This window comes from Callorhinchus milii, unplaced genomic scaffold, assembly GCF_018977255.1.
Source record: "Callorhinchus milii isolate IMCB2004 unplaced genomic scaffold, IMCB_Cmil_1.0 Scaffold7, whole genome shotgun sequence".
Lineage (NCBI taxonomy): Eukaryota > Metazoa > Chordata > Chondrichthyes > Chimaeriformes > Callorhinchidae > Callorhinchus > Callorhinchus milii.
In genome coordinates this window covers 950522-975711 of record NW_024704748.1, presented here as the reverse complement: position 1 = coordinate 975711, position 25190 = coordinate 950522, and the positions used below count along the sequence as shown (strand labels likewise).

General features: G+C 47.3%; 1 protein-coding gene across 2 annotated transcripts; it reads right to left on the bottom strand.

Moving 5' to 3' along the window:
* Positions 1-2638: 2638 nt before the first annotated feature.
* Positions 2639-22901, bottom strand: pyroxd2 (pyridine nucleotide-disulphide oxidoreductase domain 2). 2 transcript variants are annotated; one of them, XM_007911013.2, is made up of 16 exons: positions 22662-22901; positions 21165-21184; positions 19801-19894; positions 18229-18302; positions 17519-17674; positions 16390-16543; positions 15816-15877; positions 14571-14668; positions 13786-13927; positions 13006-13140; positions 10619-10691; positions 7229-7382; positions 6891-7045; positions 5273-5379; positions 4064-4184; positions 2639-2940 (listed from the first exon to the last, which is right to left on the bottom strand). In XM_007911013.2, the coding sequence occupies exons 1-16, from the start codon at positions 22819-22821 to the stop codon at positions 2870-2872; spliced, it is 1776 nt and encodes a 591-aa protein (XP_007909204.2). In that variant the 5' UTR covers positions 22822-22901; the 3' UTR covers positions 2639-2869. The 2 variants fall into 2 exon arrangements, with proteins under 2 accessions (XP_007909204.2, XP_007909205.2); XM_007911014.2 differs by lacking the exons at positions 2639-2940; positions 4064-4184; positions 5273-5379 and adding an exon at positions 5667-5940.
* Between the last annotated feature and the right edge of the window lie 2289 nt (positions 22902-25190).

Sequence of the window (25190 nt, the reverse complement as noted above, 5' to 3'; positions counted from 1 at the left end):
CTGACTGAGGATACGAGGGTCTCAGCGGCCTGCGGTGAGAGGCAGTGGCGGAGCCGGGCAGTGTTGCAGATTGTCTTGGCTTAACGTCTCATCCGAAGGACGGCACCTCCGACAATGCAACACACCTCCAGCATTGCATTGAAGTGTCATCTTAGACCGTGTGATTCCAAGTCCCGACGTGGGGCTTGAACCCACAATTTTCTGACTCAGAGGCCAGAGAGCTCGCAACTGACGCACATATTACTGTATACACCACCCAACACATTAATATTCATTAGTACTAATATGCACATTACACACACATTAAGTGACTAATATTATTATATGAATCATTCCCACACAACATAACACCATCACATTAACATTTGTATACAAATCATGTTAACATATCAACATATGTAACAAGTCATTAACATTTACCAACACTGAAGTAACATCAGTATCAAGAATATCACACTATGCAACAATCATAATAACATCTTAACAATATTTACAACAATGAAACCCAATATTAACAATATTCACAGCCAACAATGCTAACAATATTATCATCAATCCACACAAAGCAAAACAATAACGATATAGAGTATTAATATTCACAGCCTCCATAAAATGCAACCCTTCTTACAATACTATCAATATTATAATAATAATCCTTGCACTGTTATAGCGCCTTATCGTGTCTCAAAGTGCTTCACAGGATATACTATAAAATATACTAATATCAAATTAATATATATATTTATATTAATCCACACAAAGCAAGCCAATAATAACAGTCAGTATTAATTTTCACAGCCTCCCCAAAATGCACCATTATTACAAAACTAACAATATTCATAGCCATTCAGCAGCTGATGAAACGCAAGAATTATCCACAAATATTTTTTTCCAAATTATTTTTCATATCACCTTTTTACACACCACAAAGTGTGACGGATACTCAATCCTTTGCCTTTCTCTCTTCACAATATGACGCGTCATCAACATCAAAACAACACCACAGGTAAGTTCTGTAAAGTGTAGTGACTGTGTGTTTCGTGGGAGATCGTAGCAGCTAAAGTGCCCATAAAGTGCATGGCTTATTTTATCTCAATTTCAAAATACTTGTCCTCACGTTAAAGCCTCCAGAGTTTTGCTCCTCCCTGCCTCTGTGACCTTTTAAAACTTCTCCAAGCTGCCCGCTCCCTCCCTCTTGACCACAACAAGATAAACGAGGAATCGCAAAGTCCTGGCATAAGTCTCAGTTTGGTTCACAGGGCGCTCATTCATTCATTCATTCATTCATTTCTGGTCAAATGACATCAAGGAAATATTTGTACCTAAATATGTGCTTCTTTAATAATAATCCTATGTATCGCGCCTTATCATGTCTCAAAGAGCTTCACAGAATACCAGTGTGCATATTTTGTGGGCGAAACGCGGCAACTAATTGGGTACAGTAGTGTCCCACAAACAGTGGTGGATTGAGTGACCAAATAATTATATGTTTTTTTTTTTGAAGGGATTATTACCCCCGGAAAGCGAGCTGCCAATCGACTATTAAAGGAGTTTCTACTTACAGAAGCGTGTGGTGTAATGAAAGTTGCCTACGGTTTTGCCCTGCTCAAGAAATGAATCGGGGTCCTCTTGCTTGTGAGGTCTCTAACCACTGTGCTACAGGATTCCACCTTTGTGAACTTCTCGTTGGGACAGCAGCAAAAGGCACATTCTTTGCTGTCTCTCATCCTGATGGGTTTGTGGGAATAATGTGCACTACATTCAAGGTATTCAAGCCTGGCAAGCTTCCCGCTGCTGTCCAGCTAGGACCACCCTACCCATTAGGGGTTTCGCTGCAGGGTTAACAGGAGGGAAAAAAACAAACAAAAGCTGGTTTCAACATTTTATTTTAAAATAAGATTCAAGAAATATCTTCCCAGCATTGCAATCTTAGACTATATGATTCCTAGTCCCTACGTGGGGCTTGAACCTACAACCTCCTGACTGAGAGGCGAGAGTGCTATCATTTCACCAGATAGACACACAACTGTGATAGAGAATTGGTTTAATGCCTCATCCGAAGGTTGTCTTTCTTACGCTGCCTGCTGGAGATCAATAGAACTTTATTGTGTTGATCAGAAAAATAAATAAATCATGGATTTATTTGCTGTTAATCTTGTTTCCCAAACTGCTGTTGGGATCTTGTGACTCATATCAATAAAGGCTGCGGTGGGGGGAAGTGGGTTAGATTCTAATGGTTGCCTTGGAAACATATTTCACAGGGGATTTTATTGAGGTATTATTATAAGATACTAAATGATTGAGAACGTAGGCCCAGAAATATGGTTTAATAATAATAATTCTCATATTTGATAGAGCATCTCATCATGTCGCTGAGATGGCTCAAAGCACTTCACAGGATATACTGTAAAGTGAATTGACTGTATATTTTTGGGTGAAACAGGGATCCAATTGCCCACAGTGTCCTCCAAACAGTCGTGGTTTGAGTGACCCAGTTTTTATTTTAATGGATTGTTATCCTGGCAAGCGATCCTCCAGTCCACTAGCAAGCGGGTTCCTACTTACTGCTAGGTAAACAGAGAAGTGTGGAGAGGAAACAGAAAAGAAACTTGCATAACGTTTTGCCCCGCCCGGGAATTGAACCCGGATCCTCTCACTTGCGAGGTGAGTGCACTAACCACTACCCAAGGGGACACTGACAGAGTTCTGTATGGCATGCGTTGGAGGCAGCTAAATGGCTGTGCTCCAAGGAGAGAAAAGCACCAAGGTTGATCGCTGGGCAATTGTTCTTATCTGGAATCATTGGTTGGGATATTCTGTGCTGTCGGCGTGGCCTGAGCTATCCTCGTCTGCATGGATGGGGAGGGGATTAAGACCTCTTCAGGTCTGACAAGACGACAAGAGCTGAGTTATATCCCGCTGACCCCATCACACCTCCACCTGGCGAGAGATCAGACACAACACAAATCAATCTGTGCGGAAAATACATACATAACAACAAGATTACATTTGTATAGCGGCTTTCACGTCGGCAGGACGTCCCAAGGCGCTGGACAGTGACAGCATTTCAGACCCGAGCTGGGGTCAGCGAGGGGGAAGGGAGGGGAAGGGGGGTGTCCAATGACGTGGTGGAAGAGGAGGTTGAGTGGGGGGAATGGGTGAGTTGGTAGGGGTAGGAGGTCGCAGAGGTAGGGTGGGGCGAGGCCATTGAGGGCTTTGTAGGTTAGGACCAGTTTCTTGAACTGGATCCTTTGAAGGATAGGGAGCCAATGGAGTCGGGTGAGAGTGGTGGAGACGGGGTCACGGAGTTTGGTGCGGGAGAGGACACGGGCTGCAGAGTTCTGGATTATCTGCAGCTGTGGAGGGAGGAGTTGGGAAGGCCGACAAGCAGGGAGTCTGCATTGTCGAGCCTGGAGGTGATGAAGGCATGAACAAGAGTTTCAGCGGCCTGAGGGGTGAGGTAATGATGGAGTTGGGAGATGTTACGGAACAACAATAATAATCCTTGCATTTTATATAGTGCCTTATAACATCTTCAGTAATAACTACAAATTACATTAATAATAATCCTTGCATTTGATATAGAGCCTTATCACATGTTCTAGATGTCTCAAAACGCTTCAAAGAATATACTGTAAAGTGCGTGACTGTATATTTGGTGGGTGAAACGGGACAGCCAATTGAGCACAGAAGTGTCCCCACAAACAGTCGTGGATTTACAGGATAATTTGGAATTGGGAGAATACACATCAGGAAGAAAACTCAATGTTACCTTGGAATAGCTGAAGGGTGGGGGGCGGGGGGAGGGATTCTGCATCTCTGGCCTCTGAGTCAGAAGGTCCTGGTCGACAATCCCCCAAATAAAATTGGTCACTCGCTCCATGGCTGTTTGTGGGACACTGCTGTAAGCAAACTATTTACCTACAAAGGACAGTCACTTTACAGTGAATCTTGTGAAGCGCTTTGACGTCTTCCCAATGTGAAATGTGCTGTACCAAGTGTAAGGCTTATCGATTGGAGAAACAGGCTTGATGGGCTGAATGGCCTCCTCCTGTGCCCTTACCTGGATGAGCCCCACTGCCACACAAGTAGAGCCCTCTGACGGGGGAGCGGTAGTCAGCATGAGAGGGCGACGGGCGAGTAAAGTACAGCTGATCCAGTGACATTGCTCCGTGGAAGATGTTCTATCAGAAATAGTAAACAGTCATTCGCTGCCATTGTCCCCTCACTGGGCACAGCCTGGCGCGGTGTGGGAGTGAGCGCAAACAGACCAGACTTAAGGGTTTTTGATAAGAGTACTATGTTACATAAAGTCGCAAAGGGACGCAGAATCATAGTTACATAGAGCTACATAGATATACGTAGAGCTATACTGTATAGAGTGATACAGCATGGAAACAGGCCATTCAATCCAACTATTCAATCCCAGTGTTTATACTCCACACTCCATTTCCTCTCTCCTACACCCCTCTATTCCCTTCTCCCACACCCCTCTATTCCCTTCTCCTACACCCCTCTATTCCCCTCTCCTACACCCCTCTATTCCCCTCTCCTACACCCCTCTATTCCCCTCTCCTACACCCCTCTATTCCTCAGTCTATTCCCCCCACGTAAACTGGCTATCTTACATTTATACTCTCTCATCTCACTAACAAGTGGAAACAGCCAATCAACATCCATCTTATCGAATCCTTTTAGAGTCTTAACCCCTCTTATCATTTCCTCTCTCACTGATCTCCAATGTCCCTGTGCCTACAGTGGCAATACCTCAGCGCTGCACTGAGGCGGATGTTAGAATCACAGTGTAATTCGTTAGGTTACATTGTGACAGGAATATTACATTAGTGGAGAAAATTTTCTTGGGAGAAATTGGTGAGAAAGTTCAAAGCAAACAGAATCAGTAGATACTGGACCTTCTTACACCCTTCTGACCTGGCATGAGAGTGCTACCAAGTGGCAAAAGAACCAGAGGAGAGACCAGACGAGGAGAAATATTTCTACTCGGCGAGTTGTTACAGTCTGGAATGCACTGCCGAAAAGAGTGACAGAAGCAGATTCGATAGTAGCTTTCAAAAGAGAAATTGGATAGGTACTTGAAAAGGAAAAAAATTGCAGAGTATGTGGTAAGAGCAGGGGAGTGGGACTAGTTGGGTAGCTCTTTCAAAGAGGCACAATGAGTCAAATGGCCTCCTTCTGTAATTATGATTTTAAGTGAGGCAGTTGAAGATTTGAGTATTTGATGATGAAGGAGGAAGACAGTGATGATACTGACCCCACCAGTCAATCCAAACACCTTCTCCAGGTCTGGGGGTGTCAAGATGTCTCGCCCAACCACAGAGGCCTTGAAGCCTGGAGCGTACTGCTCTATGCAGTCAAACACTGGGAGATCAAAGGAGATAGACATCAGTCAGAGCAGGAAAGTATCAGCCAGTGGTGGAACGTCAACCACAATGTCTTGCATTTATATAGCAACCTTCATGCAGGTTACTGTCTCAGAACGCCTGACAGTGACGGAGCTTGACGATGAACCGTTGAGAGTGAGTGAGTGAGTGAGTGAGTGAGAGAGTGAGTGAGAGTGAGAGTGTGTGAGTGAGTGAGTGATTGTAAGCATGGTCGAAGAGGAAGGTCTTCAGTCATGATCTACAAGAGAAGGAGGGGGCAAAGCAGAGAGATTTAATTTCAAAGCTTTGGGGCATAGTGGCTGAGAGCATTCCATCATGCTTTATGCTTGTGGTCAGATAGTCATGGGTTCGAGACCCCACCCCCTTCCCAGTTTGCGGTACTTTAAACTCACAGTCCAGACTGATGCTCCAGAGCAGTGCGGGGGCGGGGAAATTAACCCAAGGTCCCATCTGTGCCCTGTTCAGGCAAAAGTTGAAGATCTTGCGTCTACCATTGGAAAGAGAAGGGCGTTTCTGTCTCTTGATGTCCTGGCTAGCACTTCAACAGATAAAACAGCCATTCACCTCACAGCTGTTTATGCATTGTTATGTGTACAATGACATTTGCCTCCACCTGACCACAGTAATTACTGAGAAGTGCTCTGATAGAAGAGTGCTTATAAAAATGCAAATTAGTCCTTTCCATAGGCAAATGTAGCTCGCTGCTGTGAAGGACGTTATTGATGGTTTACTGATGGATGAATTTTCCCTCTAGTAAAGGGATCTGACATCTTTGTTGCCCAGTCGGGTGTGTGACACATGCGGAAACCCATCACCATGTTTAAGAGTATCCAACCCAAGCTGAGATTTCCATTCATCCCACCTACACTTGGAAATCCCAGAGATAGATTGCTGGAATAGAATGCGCTCTCCCTCTCTCTCTCACCCCCAACCCCCCCCCCCACCCCCCCTCCCCAGAGGGACACATCCTGTTTACCTAATTTTGGAAAGTGTTAAGCGCAGGTTGGCAAAAGTCAAGGTTTGGGGACCCCAGAGTGTGCATTTGAGTAACTGCTGGAGTCTAACCAGCTAAAATCACACAGCTTGCCATTGATATCGCTGTCTGACAAACTTTCCCGCTGCTTGTCCAGCTAGGACCTCCCTACCCATTCGGGCTTTGGCTGCAGGGTTAACGGAAGCTGAGGGGAAGGATTCCCTGCTGGTCTATCCTTCCAAGTCCTACCGATGAGCCAGGCCGGGCTGTTTTGTCATCAGCAGTGAGTGCCCTGGAAGACTGCAGACCCGCCTGGCTCAGGAACCGGACTAGAGACCGTCACTGAGGACTGGCTCGATTCCGATTTCTGTTGGCAAACGTGTCACTTTGGAGCCAGTTCAGCTCCAAGGAACCCCTGTTTACCTCTGGCTCAGGGAGGTTAAGAGAGGTAGGAAAAGAACAAAAGCGAGAGAGATAGAGAGAAAATGAGGTAAGGAGTCTCTTTAGTCATATACCTCTGTCAGCATAAGCCTGTCTCTCCTCATCGTCCCACTCTTTTCCTCCCGGCAGCCAGTACGGGGTGTACTGTGTGAACATGGAGATGATGTGGCAGCCAGTTGGGGCGAGGGTGGTGTCCAGCACCGAGGGGATACACATCTCAATCAGCGGTCTGTCAGCGACAAAGGGGACTTTCTGTCAAACCAACAACTATCACTGAGACTGACACTGCAGTGCTGATGTATACTGTGTATATGAGCTGTGTGCTCCGTGCCCGCTCGCTGTGTGCTCCGTGCCTACTCGCTGTGTGCTCTGTGCCCGCTCGCTGTGTGCTCCGTGCCCGCTCGCTCTGTACCTGTGGGAAGTCCGGCCTGCGCTGGCATCCTGGTATGCCTGGTGGATAGAGGCCATGTCCTCGGTGTTCAGATGGATGGTGCCTGACAGGCAACATGCCATGTTGGCTCCCTTGTCAGCCAACGCCGTGAAGTTTGGCAAACGATCCACGGCAACTGGTGGGAGACAGAGGAATAGCACATAAGAACATAAAAATTAGGCCATTCGACCCCTCTAGCCTGCCCCGCCATTCAATAAGATGGCTGATCTATTCTAACTCCACCTGCCCGCGTTATCCCCATATCCCTTTATCCACAAGAAATCTATCAATCTCAGTCTGGAATATGTTCAAGGACTGAGCATCTACAGCCCTTTGGGGTAGAGAATTCCATAAATTCACTGCCCTCTGAGTGAAGAAGTTTTTCCTCAACTCAGTGCGAAAGGGTCTACTCCGAATTTTAAGACTGTGACCCCTGGTTATTGTTTCTCCAAGAAGGAGAAAAAGTCTCCCACTATCTATTCTTCCGTGCCTCTTAATAATCTTATAGGTTTCTATAAGATCACCTCTCATTCTTCTATATTCTAGAGAATATAGGCCTAAATTGCTAAACCTATCCTCATAACTCATCCCCCTCATTCCTGGTACCAACCTCGTGAATCTACGTTGTACCCCCTCCAAGGCGAGTACATCCTTTCTTAAATAAGGAGACCAAAACTGCACACAATACTCTCGGTGCGGTCTCACCCTATACAATTGCAGCAACACTTCCCTACTCTTATATTCTAACCCTTTTGTAACAAATGCCAACATACAGTTAACCTTCCTAACTGTTTGCTGTACCTGCAAACTAACTTTTTGTGACTGGTGTACAAGGACACCCAAGTCCCTCTGAACGCCAACACTATCTAGTCTCTCCCCTCTAAAAAATAACCTGCTCTACTGTTTTTGCCACCGAGGTGGATGACCTTACACTTCCCTACATTATACTTCATCTGCCACCTATTTGCCCACTCACTGAGCCTATCTATATCTCGTTGCATTTTTTTAATGTCATCCTCGGTGTTTACTCTCCCTCCTAGTTTAGTGTCATCCGCGAATTTGGATATATTAAGTTTGATGTCTTCATCTAGATCGTTGATGTAGATTGTAAATAGTTGAGGCCCAAGCACTGATCCTTGTGGCACTCCACTAGTCACATCCCGCCAATCTGAGAAGGACCCGCTAAGCCCTGCTCTTTCTTTTCTTCCTGTTAGCAATTCTTCAATCCATGCTAATATATTCACCTTAATTGCAAGCGAGACACCTGGGTTCAATTCCAGGCAGAGGGCGAAACCTTGGGCAAGTTTCCTTACTCCACACCCCTAATAATAATCCCTCCAAAACAATAATAAATTGGTCATTTTCAATCCAGGACTGTTTGTGGGACATTGCTGTGCGCAATTGGCTGCCGTGTTCGCCCACAAATATACAGTCAAATCACTTTACAGCATATTCTGTGAAGTGCTTTGAGACGCCTAGAAGACATGAAAAGCGCTATATCAAATACAAGGATTATTATTATATTATTATAATTCCATGGGCCCTAATCTTGTGGATCAACCTTTTATACAGCACCTTATCGAATGCCTTTTGGAAATCTAAATACGCTACATCCACTGATTTCCCCCTATCAATCTACTTGATATGTCCCCCCAAAAAATCTAAAAGATTTGTTAAGCATGACTTCTTTGGTAAAGCCACGTTGACTCTGTCTAATCATATTGTGATCCTCTATGTATCCCACTACCACATCCTTAATTAAATATTCTACAATTTTCTCTACCACCGATGTCACACTGACTAGTCTATAGCGCCCCATCTTTTCTCTCCCACCCTCTTAAATAGTGGTGTGACGTTTGCGATCTTCCAATCAATGGGAACCGTTCCAGAATCCAAAGAATTTTGGAAGATCAAACACAAGGCCTCCGCTATCTCATGAGTTACCTCTTTTAAAACCCTCGGATGCAGACCATCAGGTCCAGGGGACTTGTCACTTTTTAATGCCAACAATTTCCCTCGCACCAAATCTTTGCTAATGTAAATTTCCCTGAGTTGCTGCCTATCATTAGCCCTTGGGTCATCTCTATTTCTGGTAAACTTCTTGTGTCTTCTAACGTGAAGACAGAAGCAAAGTATTTATTTAGGGACTCGGCTATATCCTTATCCTTATTATGCCTCCTGTTTCTGCCTGTAATGGACCCACATTTACTTTTGATAACCTATTCCTCTTAATGTATTTATAAAAACTCTTACAATCTGTCTTAATGTTCCTAGCGAGCTTGCCCTCATCCATTTTCGCTCTCCGGCCTTGGCTCCTGATAGCTGACTGCTCTCCCTGCTCTCGCTCTCCGGCCTCTGCTCCTGATGACTGCTCTCCTCGCTCTTGCTCTCCGGCCTCTGCTCCTGACTGACTGACTGCTCCCCTCGCTCTCGCGTATCTGCTCCTGATGGCTGACTGCTCCCCTCACTCTCACTCTCCGACCTCGGCTCCTGATGACTGACTGCTCCCCTCGCACTCGCTCTCCTGTCTCTGCTCCTGAATGGCTGACTGCTCTCCTCGCTCTCCGGCCTCTGCTCCTGATGGCTGACTGCTCCCCTCGCTGTGTCTCAGCTGCGCCCCTCGCTCTCCGGCCTCTGCTCCTGATACGTTGCACATTGCTGTAGGAGATGATATGAAAAGTGCAGTGCCTCCCCCCACCCTCGTCCCTCTGCTGGACTCTGAGCTCAAAGTGCTAACATAGGGTGGGCTTGAACCACTCTGACGCAGAGGTGAGAGTGCGAGAGACTGAGACGAGCTTGCTTGTACCACCTAATGGCTGGTTCAAGTACAGTAGTGGCAAACCCTTTGTTTGCGTTAGCAATAATAATCGTTGCATTTGATATCATGCCTTATCCCGCTATTGAAATATCTCAAAGCTTTTCACAGGATATACTGTAAAGTGAATTGACTGTATATTTTTTGTATGAAACATGGCAGCCAAATGCACAAAGTAGTGTCCCACAAACAGTCTGGATTGAGTGACCAATCTTTTTAAAAAACTGGAATTATTATCCCTGGAAAGCGCCAATCGACTGACAACTGGATTATTACTTATTGCGAGGTAAAAAAAGGCATGTGGAATAAAGGAAACTTGCCTACGGCTTTACCCCGCCCTTGAATCGAACCTGGGCCCTCTGACTTGCAAAGTGAGCGCTATAACCACTACACTACAGGACTTTGAAGTCTACGAGACAATCTATAGAGAGCTCAATGGAGAGACGAGAGGGGATAGGGGTTAAAGGATTGTCAGAGATCAGTGCACTGATTAATATCATACACAGAACTCGGTAACTGAGACATAACAAGATATTCTGCTGGAAGCAATCACCTACCATTAATTTTGGTGACCGGAGAAGTGTAGTCAATCGATGAAATGTCCTTAATGAAGTCTTCTGGCAAACAGTGCTGTTTTGAGCATGAATTAACAACATTATTTAATAATAGCACAACCCACACAACTAAACCAACCCGACCAACCCAACCAACCAACTCAATCCAACTGACCCAACCCATCCAACCCAACCAACCAATCCAACCCAACTAACCCAACCAAATCCACGCAACCCACCAACCAACTCAACCAACTACCAACTTGCACTTATATAGCACCCTCCACGCATGGTAATGTCTCAGTGGGAGAGCTTGATACTGGTGGGGGGAGCTGGTCTTAAGCATGGTCAAAGAGGAAGATTTTCAGGTGGGACTTGAAAAGAGATAGAGAGAGTGAAATGTGGAGGGATTGAGGGGATTGAGAGAGAGTTTTCCAGAGTTTTAGAGCGTAGTGTCTGAAAGCGCGACCTCGGATGGTGGGGCGGAGGGTACGAGGAACAGGCTGGTGTCAGTCGGGTTGAGGTGCCGGGTGGTGGAATGGGGAGTGAGGAGGTCAGAGAGGTAGGGAGGTGCCATGGAGTGAGTGGATTTGAACATGAGTGTGAGGATCTTGAAGTCAATCCATTGTGATGGGGAACCAGTGGAGCCTGGCCAGAACGGGTGAGATGTGGGTACAGAGTTTGGTCCGGAGGCAATGTGGTGGAGGTGGAAGAAGGTGGTCCTGACCAGAGACCAGATGTGGGGGAGGAAGGACAGCTGGGGGTCGAACCAGACGCCTAAGTTGCGCGCTGGTTTGGTGAGTCTGAAGGAGAGCCCACGAAGGTTGAGGAGTTTAGATCCGGAGGATTGAAGACGTTGACAGGAGCCAAGGAGTATGGCTTCCGTATGGTCCATGTTCAGTTGCAGGAAGTTTACACTCATTCAAGCCCTGATGTCTGCCAGTCAAGCTGATAGAACATCGGTGGTCCTGGAGTTGGTACTGGAGGAGGAAAAGTAGATTTGTGTGTCATTCTCATACATATGAATGTTTACCCCATGTCTGCGGATGACATCGCCCAGACGGAGCATATAGACAAGGAAAAGGAGGGTGCCAAGGATGGAACCCTGGGGTACCCAATAGATGACCGGGGCGGAGGTCGGAGGAGAAATCATTTGCAGAGATGAAATGGAAACTTGGTTAAGGTATTAAGGTAGTTGAGGGAGGAGAGGTAGTGGAGGAGGACGTTGTGTTTGACTATGTTGAATGCGCAGAGAGATCCAGAAGGACGAGGAGACAAAGGGAGCCCAGGTCACATAGAGAGAATGTTGTTTGAGACTTTGACAAGTGCTGTCTCTGTGATGTAGGCCACCCCACAACACACGCAGGGTGTGTGGTGAAAAATGTAGCCAGGAGGGGAGGCTTCAACGAAGGAGACAGGGTCACCGGGGGGAGCCAGGTTTCTGTAAGCCCATCCAGGATAAGTTCATGGATAGTCAAGGCTTTATTGGAGAGGGAGCGAACATTTTGGAGGAAAATGCGGATAGGTTTGTTTGACAGGGAGGGAGGAAATGAGTGGTATAGAGAGGTTTTGGGGTCATGCGGAAAAAATTATATGGAGTTTGAGGAGCTAGGGAGATTTGGAGAGGGTATGGATGAGGGAGGGGAAGGGGTGTTTGCCTTTCAGAGGCTAAGAGAGAGTGAGTGATGGGACAGTTGGGGTGGCTGTTCTGGAACAACCAACACCGGGAGCCACAATGGAGGATGCCTAAGCTGGAGCAGAGGGATGTAATCGTGGGGTCCAGGAGAGAGAAGGCGAGGAGGGCGGTGGGATAGAAGGACAGAGTGGGAGTAGCGGATTGTGGGGGTGGGAGCAGGAAAATTTTCAGAGGGAGCAGCTCAGGTCAGGGCGGCAGCTAAAACACACACGCAGAGACAGGGAGCAAGCCATTAGTGAGGCAGCATCAGCTGACCACCCCAACTAATCCAACTAATTTAACCAATCAACTAACTCAACCCAACTTCAACCAATCAACCAACCTATCAACCAACCAACCAACCCAACCAACTCAACCAACCAACTAATCCAACCAAACCCATCCCAAATAACCCAAACCAACACGCCAACCAATCAAACAACCAACCCACCCCAAATATTCCAACCTAACAAACCAACCAACTCAACCCCATCAACCAACCCAACCAATCTAACCAACAAATCCAATTAACCAACCAAAACCAATCAACCAAATACCCAACCAACCAAATAACCAACCAACCCCACCAACCCAACCAACCAAGGATTTCCCTAGCCAGTGGGATCTATTATGCGCAGTGTAAGCCATGTGTTAACACTGAGCTGACATTTATTCTGCACAATTGGTGTAAATAGACCTGGCTACACAGCCTCACCTGTGGAGTCAGCTGGAGGAAAGTCACGTGAGGGGTGGCATTGGACAAGACTACTTTGCTCCTAATCTCGGTGCCATCCTTCAGCACCACTCCATTAGCTGCCCCAGTGCTGTCTACCACAATCTGGCTGACCGGCTGACAAAGAGAGATAAAGAGAGACATTGGCTTAGAATCATAGAGAGTTACAGCACATAGAGGGACATGTGGCCTATCGTCTCTGACAGAGCTCTCTGTTCCATCTCACTCCTCTCCAATTCCTTGACTGTCCAACGCCTTGAGATGTCCTCCTGACATGAAAAGTGCTGTGTGAATGTAATTTTTTATTATTCAAACATTTCTCCAATTTTATTTTTGAATCTCTCCTGGATTCTGCTTCAACCAGTGTTGACCCTGTTCCCCCCACCTCCCCACTGTCACTCCTCTTCCCACCCACCACCAAATCCAATCCCAATCCCTTAAAGCATATAAATGAGTTTGAGGTACAGATTAGCCATGATCCAATAGTGGAATGGTGGAACAGGCTCAAAGGGCTGAATGGCCAACTCTTTCTTGCTCCCATGTTCCTATCTTCCTAATTGTGATCCAATCCCTATCCATTTGCATCCTGTTTCCAAATCCCAACCTTGATCCTAATGTCATTCGTTCCCAATGCCGATTGCTCCCAGGCCCTATGCTGCAGTGGTGTGGTTGACTCACGGATCAGCTCCCCCACTCAGAATGAACCCCTGGCAATGGGCCCCCGATTGGCAAGCTGCTGGCTGCTCACCAAAACCCAGGTACCTTGTCTGTGAAGATGGCTGCTCCGTGGGATGAGGCTGCACTGGCGATGGATTTGGACAGCGCCCCCATTCCTCCTTCTACATAACCCCACACCCCCTTCACTCCCTCCAGTTCCCCCATCACATGGTGAAGCAGCACATACCTGCGAGGAGGGGAGATAGAGAACATTGTCAAGGACACAAGGTGTGTTTACACAGCGCCCGTCACATAATAAATAATAATAATAATAATTCTTGCATTTGATATAGCACCTTATCACGTCTTTGAGACGTCTTCAAAAGCGCTAAAGTGAATTGGCTGTATATCTTGTGGCGGAAATATACACATGGCCCTCGAAAAGAGGAAAACAAGGGGAGGAGAGAGGGAGAGCAAACGAGCCGCGAGCGAGCAAACCATGCAGGGATAATAATAATAAGCCTTTCATTTGATATAGTGCATTTTCATGTGGTTGAGCTGTCTCAAAAGCGCTTCACGGGATATAATGTAAAGTGTAGTGACTATGTATATCGTGGGAAAAATGGGGCAGCCAGTTTGTGAACTGCAGGTGTCCCACAAACAGTTGTGGATTGTCCTCATTCCGTTCTCTGACCCTGACCAAAGATTGACTGCCAAAAGGCCGGATATCACCCTCAGCCCACCCACCCACCGACCTTACCGACTGCCAATCACAGCCATTTCAGGAGGAGAGGAGGCAGAGGGGTAGAGCCAAGTCGGCCAAATCCTGACCTGACAACCCCCCACCCACCCCCTCCAATCCTTTGGCCCTATACCCATCCCTGCCCTACCCACTGCCGGGAGTCCGGGGGCTCAGCATTGCCCCCACCACCGCATCCGTGGCTAATGTGGCTTTCAGCGGCTCCGACTCAAACCAGCGGTCCAGGATCTGTGAATAAATCAACCACAAGTTGATAGTGATATTGTCGAGATAATAATAATAATAATCCTTGAATTTGTATTGCGCCTTATCGCGTCATCTCTGGGATGCTGCCCTATGTGAGGAGCGCAATATATATATGCAACCTGTTGTTGTTGTCTCAAAGCGCTTCACAGAATGTATTGTAAAGTGGCGTGATGATGTAATTTGTGCGACAGCCAGCTTGCACACAACAATGTCCCACAAACAGTTAAGCGAGTGACCGAATTATTATTATTTATTTATCTCTTTTTGAAGGGATTATTACCCCCGGAAAGCGATCCGCCAATCGACTGACAACTATTACTGCGAGGTGAGCGCGCTGCGCACTGCAACGCTGTGCAGGGGGTCCCCTCACCTGTCACAGTGTAACCCCACCATCTCACGCTTTGTTATTACTCCGTTGAGCATCCTATCCCCGTCCCCTCATGAATCCATCATGTTTCCTCTTAAAATATATTGATACTATTTTGCTTGGCTCACAGTCTCTGGCAGTGAGCTCCACATTCTCACTACCCTCCTAAAGTTCCCCCTGAACTCCCTGTTAGATGTGTTTCCATCTGTCTTATATCATACTAGTTTCTAGTTTCACAACCAAGGGACTAATAATAATAATAATCCTTGTATTTGATATAGCTAGCGCCTTACCAAGTCGTTAAGACGTCTCAAAGTGCTTCCCAGGATATACTGTAAAGTGGAGTGACTGCGTTTTGTGGGCGAAACACTGCTATGAAGTGAATGACCAATTTTATTTGGGGGATTGTTGGCCAGGATACATGGAGAGAGAAACTCTCATCTCTTTCCGAATATCGTCACGGGATCTTTTAACATCCACCTGAAACAGTGGCCTCAGTTCATCCGAAGGACGGCACCTCCGACAATGCCACACTCCCCCCCAGCACTGCATTGGAGCGTCAGCTTAGACTATGTGATTCCATGTCCCGACGTGGGGATTGAACGCACAACCTTCTGACTCAGAGGCGAGAGAGAGAGGGAAAGAGAGAGAGCGAGCGCTACCACTCCGCGAGGCTGACACACTACGTTTTGACAAAATCTCAAATTTCAGAAATCATTGAATGTTAAAACGGGGCAATAGGCAGCGAAATCCCTCACTTACTTTTGCCATTGGGGCTGTCAACAGCTCATAGAACTGTGGAATGTGCTTCCCTAGTCTCAGACCTGCAGAAAGACAAACGTAATGTATTAATCAGCCTCGCCTTTGATCCAGTGCTTATAATATCAAAGCGCTTCACATGTAGTGACTGTGTGTATAATATATAACAATTTTAATTCCTGCATTTGACACAGTGCCATTCTCCCTGGGAGGATGCCTCAAAGCGCTTCTCAGGATTTACAGTATTGTGACCGTGTGTGTTCTGTAGGCGAACGCGACAGCCAATTTGTGCACAGTTGAGTCCCCGCAAACAACTTTGAAGTGACCACCCCGATTTCATCTGTGGGATGGGGGGGGGTTGTTGATCAGGACACAGCAGAGAGAAATTCTCTTCCCTTTTTGAACAGCACCGCGAGATCTTTAACATCCATCTGAACAGGCAAACGGGACCTCGGTTGAACGTCTCATCAGAAGGATGGCACCTCCCACCATACAAATGTTGGCTTTGATCATCAACTCCCCCCCCCCATTCCCGAACATGTCCCAGGTTTGAGTAGTAAATCAGGGTAATGGCTACCTGTCTGCACCAGTGGTCTGAGTGTGCGCAGAGTCTGAAGGCGGCGTCTGAGTGAGCGGCTGGTCAGTGATGGGATGTCCACAGGCACCGCGTCTAACAGGGGCTCCACAGCCCTCGCAAAGTGGCTCATCACAGCCTCGTACTGGTCATACGTCTGATACACAAACAGGTCAGCCAGACCTCAACACACTCACTGACTCACACTGACTCCCACTCACTTACTCACACTCACACACGCACTGACTCCCACTCACCTACTTACACTCACACACTCATTTACTCACACTCACTGACTCACATTCACTGACTCGCACTCACTGATGCACACTCACTTACACACACTCACTGATTCGCACTCACGCTCTGATTCTCTGTCATACACTCACTGACTCACATGGTCACTGATTCACTGACTCACACTCATTAACTCACTGACTCACACTCACTGATTCACACTCACTGACTCTCACGCTCACTGACTCATACACACACTCACGCACACTCACATACACAATCACTGACTCATACACACAGTTACTGACTCATACTCACTGACTCTCACACTCACTAACTCACACTCGCTGACTCACACATACTCACTTACTCACTCTCATACACTCACTGACTCATACTTATATACTCACTGATGCACACTCATTGACTCAGACTCATTGACTCACACTCACACGCTCCCTGGTTCACACTTTCCCCTTTGCGATTACGGGGCTCATTCACAAGACTGAGTCCGGACAGTAACACAACAATAATAACAAGATACCGGAGAGCACATCAAAGCGCTTCACAGAAGAATACTGCAAAGTGAATCGACTGAGTCCCCACAAACAGTCGTGGATTGAGCGACTGAATTTTTTTATGAGGGATTATTACCCCTGGAAAGTGCCTCGCTAAACAGAGGCGTGTGGAGTAAGGAAACTTGCCTAAGGTTTTGCCCTGTTCGGGATCGAACTCGAGTTCTCTAGCTTGCGAGGCGAGAGTGCTATCTGCTACTCAATGGGACTCACACTTTATAAAGAGGTGTAGTGACTGTGTAAGTGACTAAACTCGAGAAGGCTACTTTTGGACCTTGCCAGCGGATTTCCCTGCTCAGCAGGTCTCCTCTCCTCATTACCTGGGCGTCTTTGGCTGAGAATTGGCTAATCTGCCGCTGGTTCTCACTGGTGTTGGTGCCGAGGAGGAGCGAGCGAGGGGGCTTACCCCCCACCCCATCCTCTAGCAGCGGCGTGAAGGAGGAGGGGTCTCGCAGGTGCACCTTCAGCCCATGCTTCTGAGCTCGTACAAAGGAGGAAACAATTATTTATAGCAACAACGAGAACAAATTAGATTTATATACAGTAAACCAGTATAAGTCGTAGCAGATGGGATGATACATTTAACAAGACTTATTGCAGAGTATGAGTTATGTATGAGTTTTTTTATACAACAATACCAACAAAAACAAATTGCATTTATCCAGTGCCGTTCACACTGAAAGGATGTCCCAAGGTGCTGGACAGTTAAGGGTTTGCACTTGAACTGGGTGTTGGATTGGAGGAAAGGCAAAGGCACGGTCAAAGAGGAAGATCTTGAGATTGGCCTTGAAAGGGTGAGTGAGGGGGTGAGGTGGAGGGGCCCCGGATGGAGTTCCAGAGGGTGGGGCAGAGAGACTGAAAGCCCAACCACTCTTCAGTGCCCCCACCCATTGCCACTCACTGTCTACAGTAACATGTCAATGATGGCCATTGGGTTCAAACCCCATCAAAGGACCATCAACGGGCCATCCCCCTGTGGAAGTTCAAAATAAAGGAGAGAAAGCGCGACTCTCACTCACATCTCACTCACCTTCAGCTCCAGGTCCTGGTAAATCCGCGGCCTCAGCAAACTGAGCACGTAGGAGGCTCTCGAGAATTTGAAACCTGTAGAATAAACGCACGGTCAGTCACTCACTGACTCACCCCCAGCTCTTGGCTTCACACCCTGTCTGCAGCAACAACAACAAATTATAATAATCATTCTATTTGATATAGCGCCTTATCACATCGTTAAGATAGCGCTTCACAGAATGTATTGTAAACTGGATTGACTGTATATTTTGGTGGGCAAAACAGGACAGCCAATTACACACAGCAGTGTCCCACAAACGGTTATGGATTGAGTGACCACATTATTATTTTGAGGGAGGGATTATTACCCCAGGAAAGGATAGCTACTGCTTGATAAACAGAGGTGTGTGCAGTAAGGAAACTTGTCTAAGGTTTCGCCCAGTCCAGGAATTGAACTCGTATCCTCTCGCTTGTGAGGCGAGAGCTCTAACCACTACACTACAGGACTCCGGGCCTCCAATATGGCGCCTTTCACATCGAGACCCTACCATGGCTGGTGCTATGCATGCAAGTTGGTGTTGTTTTCTTTGTGTTTCTCCTCAGCTGGTAACGATGGAGAGATATCCTCCTTGGGATAATAAGCGTGGTCTCTTTGGAGCTGAACTGGCTCCAAGGTGACATATTTGACAACAGAATGTCAGAATCGAGCCCTCTGTGACAGTCTCTAGGCTCGTTCCTGAGCCAGGCAGATCCGCATTATTCCAGGGCACTCACTGCTGATGACTGTACAGCCCGGCCTGGCTCAGCGTCAGAACTTGGAAAGACAGACCAGTCACTGGGGACAGGGAATCCTCCCCCTCAGCTCCTGTGAACCCTGCAGCAGCCCTAAAGGGTAGGGTGGTCCTCGCTGGACAAGCAGTGGGAAAGCTGGTCAGACAGTGATATCAATGGCAAGCTGTGTGGGTTTAGCTGGTTACACTCCAGCAGTTGACCCAATGCACACTTTGGGGTCCCTAAGCCTTGGCTCTTGCCAACCTGTGCCTAATACTCTCTGGAATTTGGGAAACTGGGTGTTTATCTCCAGGGAGAGAGGGAGAGCGAGCGAGAGAGAGTGTATTCCATTCCAACAATCTCTCTCTGGGATTTCCATGTGTTGGTGGGATGTATGGAATTTTCAGTATGGTTTGGAGAGTCTTAAGCAACGGTGATGGGTTCCACACGTGTCAGACACCCGGCGGGTAAACAACAACAGATAATATTTAACTCCTTGAGGCCAATGGGATTGAATGCTCTCTCTCGCTCTCTCTCTCTCTCTTTCTCACTCCCTCTCCTTCTCACTCTCTCTCACACACTCTCACTCGTTCTCTCTTTTGTTCTCTCTCACACGCACACTCTCTCTCTCTCACTCTCTCTCATCTTCTCTCTCTCACACACGCTCTCTTACACACACACTCTCTCACGCATTCTCTCTCTCTCTCTCTCTCTCTCACTCACTCTCACACATTCTCCCACTCCCTCTCACACACTGGCTCACTCTCTCTCTCTCTCTTACACACTCTCTCGCTCTCTCGCTCTCTGTCCGAGTCCCTACCTGGGATTAGCTCCTCAGTGACAGCGGCTCCACCGATCAAGTGCCGACGCTCCAGCACAGCTGTCTTCACACCAGATCTCTGTAGGTAGGCGGCCTGGCGAGGGTAACGAGCGAGAGAGCATCATGCCCGGCTCCTGCTCATCCCTCACACACGCTACCCTGGCCGGCCAGCCTCTGAGTCAGAGAATTGTGGATTCGAGCCCCAACGTGCAACTCACACAGTCCAACCTGACCCTCCAGCACAGCGCTGGGGGGAGCCCCACTATATACCACTGGCCTCGTCCTTCATCCGAGAAGTTAAATCGAGCTCTGCCTGTGCCTGTTCAGGTAATATAAATCCTTGCATTCGATAAACCACTGCGCTCAGCAGTAAATCCTGTGAAGGGCTCTGAGACATTTCGATACTGTGATAAGGCGCTGCCATTAATAGCATAAGAGTATTATTGTGTTATTGGAGTTTAAATCACTATAGAGGTAGTTTCTACTCGTTCTAAATGGTTTTAGTGATGGGCATCCAGACCAATTAACACTGCCATGTTACATATGAATGGATGTTACTTTTCTTAATGTATTTGAACTTCCTAAAATAGCTACTTTTTACGGGAGGTTGATATTTTGTTCACTGGATATTTTGTCAAGCCGTTTCAGAATAGCCTTATTAACAGTCCCAGTTGCACTGATGATTATAAAGGCTCTGATTTATACTGCCATGTAGATCCCTATGCAATTATAAATCAATATATTTCCTGATCATCTCTAGTTCCTTATTTCTTACATTGTAATCAGTTCTGTTATTTTTATAATTTATATAAAAATTATTTTATGCAGAAAGAAGCCTTTGAGATGTCTCAATGATGTGCTAAAATACTATATCAAATGCGAGGGTTATTAATTATTATTATTTTATTATTATGCCCGAAAACTCCCCACAAACGATTTACGAAGCGGCTTCATGGGAACATAGGACCAGGAGTAGCCCCTCGAGCCTGTTCTGCCATTTTATTAATGGCATTCTATTAATCATGGCAGACCTAAACCTCAACTCCAATTTTTGCTCCGTATCCCTTGATACCTTGACCTAACAAATATCTATCCATCTCAGTCTTGATGATGTGAATGGATCCACAGCCTTTTGGGTGAGAGGGTCCCAGATTTACACCAGCCTTTGTGTGAAAAACTGTCTCCTGATTTCACTCCTAAATGGGTTAGCTCTAATTTTAAGGTGATGCCCACTTGTCCTGGATTCTCCCACAAGAAAAAAATAATTTCTCCATAGCTCCCCGAACAAATCCCTTTACTATGTTAAGCACCTCAATCAGATCACCCCTCAACCTTCTAAACTCTCCAGGGAAGTAAATACTTACTGCTACAAGTCCATTGTGTCCTGGGGAAGAAAGAAAGAAAAATACATTACCTTTACTGTCACTTAAATGGAAAATAACCAATCCTCAATGTAATCATAAGAACATAAGAATTTGCTGGCGGAAGAAGACAAAGGTCAATCTTCCACCATCCTGGCAGGCGCTTGACATGTCGTGACCCAAATTATATGCTGTATCCCTACATATTATTTTCTAGCAGATCACAAGACAGAATAGTCATGAAACCGATCTGTGTGTGTGTTTGAGGATATCTAAGTCTTTTTTCTGCTCTTCTCTCCACTAGCAGTCTCCTCTCCCTTGTTGTCCCCTGTCCCCACTCCAGGCCCTCCACCCCCACACACACAAACACACACAAATCACCCAAGGGGCCATTATTCATGTCTGAGTGTTGCCAGCGGTGGGGGGGTCACAGCCCAGCCTGACCGGTCGCAACCATGTGCATGCATTATTATTCCCTGACAAAGCATTGTACTATTTTAGTGTTATAGACAGTAATTAATGTGGGGGGAGAGGTTGCGATAATTAGACTCGGGGCTAAACTCGAGACACCCCGGGCTGTTTGAGCTGGGCTGATTATCAGGGGATATGGGGTAAAGGCAGGTATTTGGAGTTGAGGTACAGATCAGCCATAATCTGATAGATTGACAGAACAGGCTCAAGGGGCTGATTGGCCTACTCCTGTCCCTATGACCCATGTAACCCATGACTGATAGCAGCAAAACCATGAGAACCAAATTGCAAAGAGGGGAAGGGGGTGTTAACCTGTCTCAATCAGAAGCCTCTCACCTCTTAGTCAGTAGATTGTTAGGTTCAAGCCCCATGTTGGGACTTTGAGCTCACAGTGTAAACTGAAGCTGCATTTCCATTAATGGAGGAAAGTGCTGCATTGCCAGAGATACTAACCTGTGGATCAAACATTAAACTGAGGTCCTGGCTATGTTTGTTAGGGTGTTTTTTTTTAACGATGTATTTGTCGCTGTTAGAAAAATATAAGAGAGTTTCTCCCAGTGTCTTAGACGACAATTCCCCCCAGATTAAATCCTTCAATCCTGTTGGTGGGACTTTACTGGCATAAATGAGTGTACAAACAACAACAACAATGTGCATTTATATAACAGAACTCACGCAGGGTACCATCTCAGAGCCCTTAAATCAATTTGCTTACAGCCATGTCCCACAAACACAACGATAGCGGCTTTCACGTCAGGAGGACATCCGAAGGCGTTAGACAGTTAAGAATTTGCACCCAATATTACATGATGGACTCTTAGTCAGTTAGCAAGGACATGGGGGAAGGAAGTTGGGAGGGCAGAGAAACCTGCAATTTCTTTCCAGGAAGAATTCTAAAGCAAAATATTTTTAAAAAATCATAGCTTAAAATACACAAGTTGCATTTTTGTTGGTACTTTTGAAACTTAGTTGAGCTTCATGTATTCTGGAGCTAATTTATGGTAACCTGAGTTACGCTTTGGCAGTTACCTCCTCCTATAATCAAAGCGTCGTACTGAGATCCCAGAGCAGCTGCATTAGACCTCCCGCATCTGTGGAACGAGGCATTTGAAGGCAGGTTTCTCCAGACCTTGACACCATTTGTAACAGAAGTCAGATGTGACCTGCGGATTGCGGAGGATTGAATCATTCCTGTGGTGGTAATTTCCTTCTCGCGGTGAGGAAAACACAGTCTGATTTTACCCGTCAACAGCAAGGGGAGAAAAATGTTTTGGCAGTTTTGACTCCTCCCCAAACCAATGCTAATACATGGAACACCCCTTGGTGTGTGGATCATGTTTTTTTAACTCTCAGCTTCCCACGCTCACTCTCTTTTTGCCCTATTTTGCATTTAGATCCTGCGGCCATATTCGAAAATAGAAGGAAGTTTCTCCTGCCATCTTGGCCGTCAATCCCTCCCCCCAAAAATTGATCACTCACTTCATGGCTGTTTGCAGGACATTGCTGTGTGCAAATTGACTGCAGCGTTCGCCTACAAAATACAGTCGTTCCATTTTACAGGAAAACACTGTGAAGCGCTTTGAGGCGCTACCCTGTGCGAAGGGCACTATATAAATGCAAGTTGTTTACAAAAACTGTACACCGCAGAGACAGACCACTCAGCCCAACCAGCCCGTGCCGATCTTTATACTCCACACCAGTCTCCCTCCATTCCTTTACTCCCTCCCACACCTTTCTGTTCAGTCAGTCCAGAACTTTGGCGTCATGTTTGATCCTCAACTATCCTCTCTGCCCCACATCTGTGCCATGACCTACTCTGCCTTCCCCCACCTCCCCAACATCGCCCGGCTCCGCCACAATCTCACACCGCAGGCCGCTGAAACCCTCATATGTGCATTCATTACATCAAGGTTTGACTATGCAAACTCCCTGCTTGTCGGCCTCCCCAACTCCTCCCTCCATAGGCCGCAGATCATCCAGAACCAACTCTGCAGCCTAAGTCCTTTCCTGCACCAGGCTCATCCCCATCCTGGCCCGACTCGACTGGCTTCTCATCACACGGAGGATACAGTTCAAGATTCTGGTCCTCACCTTCAAAGCCCTCCATGATCTTGCTCCCCCCTACCTCTGCGACCTCCTAAACCCCTGCCATCCCGCCTGCTCCCTCCGCTCAGCAGGTTCTGGCCTGCTTCACGTCCCCCGCCTCGCTTGCCCTACTATTGGTGGGTGCCTCTCTGCCCCCACCGTCTGGAACTCCATCTCGGAGTCCCTCTTCCTCGCCCCCTCATTTGCCTCCTTTAAGACCCATCTCAACACCCTCCTCTTCGATTGTGCTTTTGATCACCCTGCCCTCCACCCTCCCCAACCCCCAGTTCGGGTCCAAATTCTGACTGTCCAGTGCCTTGTGACATCCTCCCACCGTGAAAGGGGCGATACAAAGATAATTTTATTGTTGTTGTTGTTCTGTTCCCCTCTCCGTCATGTGTTATTGACCCGTCTCAACGGCAATAATAAGGCTCCATACCAAATGCAAATATTACTATTATAAATTGCCATCAAGTGGTCTAATAGTATATAATTGCATTCGGTATAGGCGTTTTCTGGACGTCTCAAAGCGCTTCACAGAATATAGCGTAAAGTGAATGGACGGTATATTTTGTGGGCCAAACGCAGCAGCCAATTGCGTATATAGCAGCGTCCCACAAACAGCCGTGGATTGAAGCGACCAATTTATTATTGTGTGTTTTTCTGGAGGGATTATTATCAGGCGAGTGGGGTAAGGAAACGTGCCCGAGGGGGCAATCAAACCCCGGACCTCTCGCTACACAGATGTAATCTCGTTGTTGTTGTTGTTGTTGTTGTTGCGAGGCGAGCGTTCCAACCACTGAGCTACCGGAGCTCCATATTATATACTAATAATACATAAAAGATAAGCCCTGTCAAATGGCACGTCTCCCCGACGTGAAAGGCTCTGCACAAATGTCAGCTGTTGTCGTTGTTGTTGAGCAGGGAAGGGGGCGGGACCTTTCCTGGATTGAGTGGCGGGTGCACAGGCCAATAGCGAACCAGCGGGAGGGAATGGACCAATCAGGCGCAGCCATTCGGGAAGGGGGAGGCGGGCTCTGCTGATGGACGCGCGGCTCGGCCAATGGAAGGCTGCAAGACGGACAGGGCCCACCCGCTCCGGGGTGAGGATGACCAAACAGTTGTAATTTAACAGCATTAAGCGACAACGGGGGGCGGCCCCGGGAACAGGGGGTGGGGCCCGGGAACAGGGGGCGGCCCCGGGAACAGGGGGTGGGGCCCGGGAACAGGGGGCGGCCCCGGGAACAGGGGGTGGGGCCCGGGAACAGGGGGCGGCGGCGGCGGCGGCGGCTGAAGTGACTGAGGGACGGATCCCGGAGTTGGAAGCGGCGAAAGGGGCGTGTGGTGAAGGAGCCAATCAGGGCAGGTGACACGGCCGGCGGGGGCGGGGCGGCGATGATTGGCGTTGGGGGTGGACCAATGGCGAAGCTGGGGCCGCGGCGGTTGGCCAATGGGAGGCGGTGGCGTGGGCGG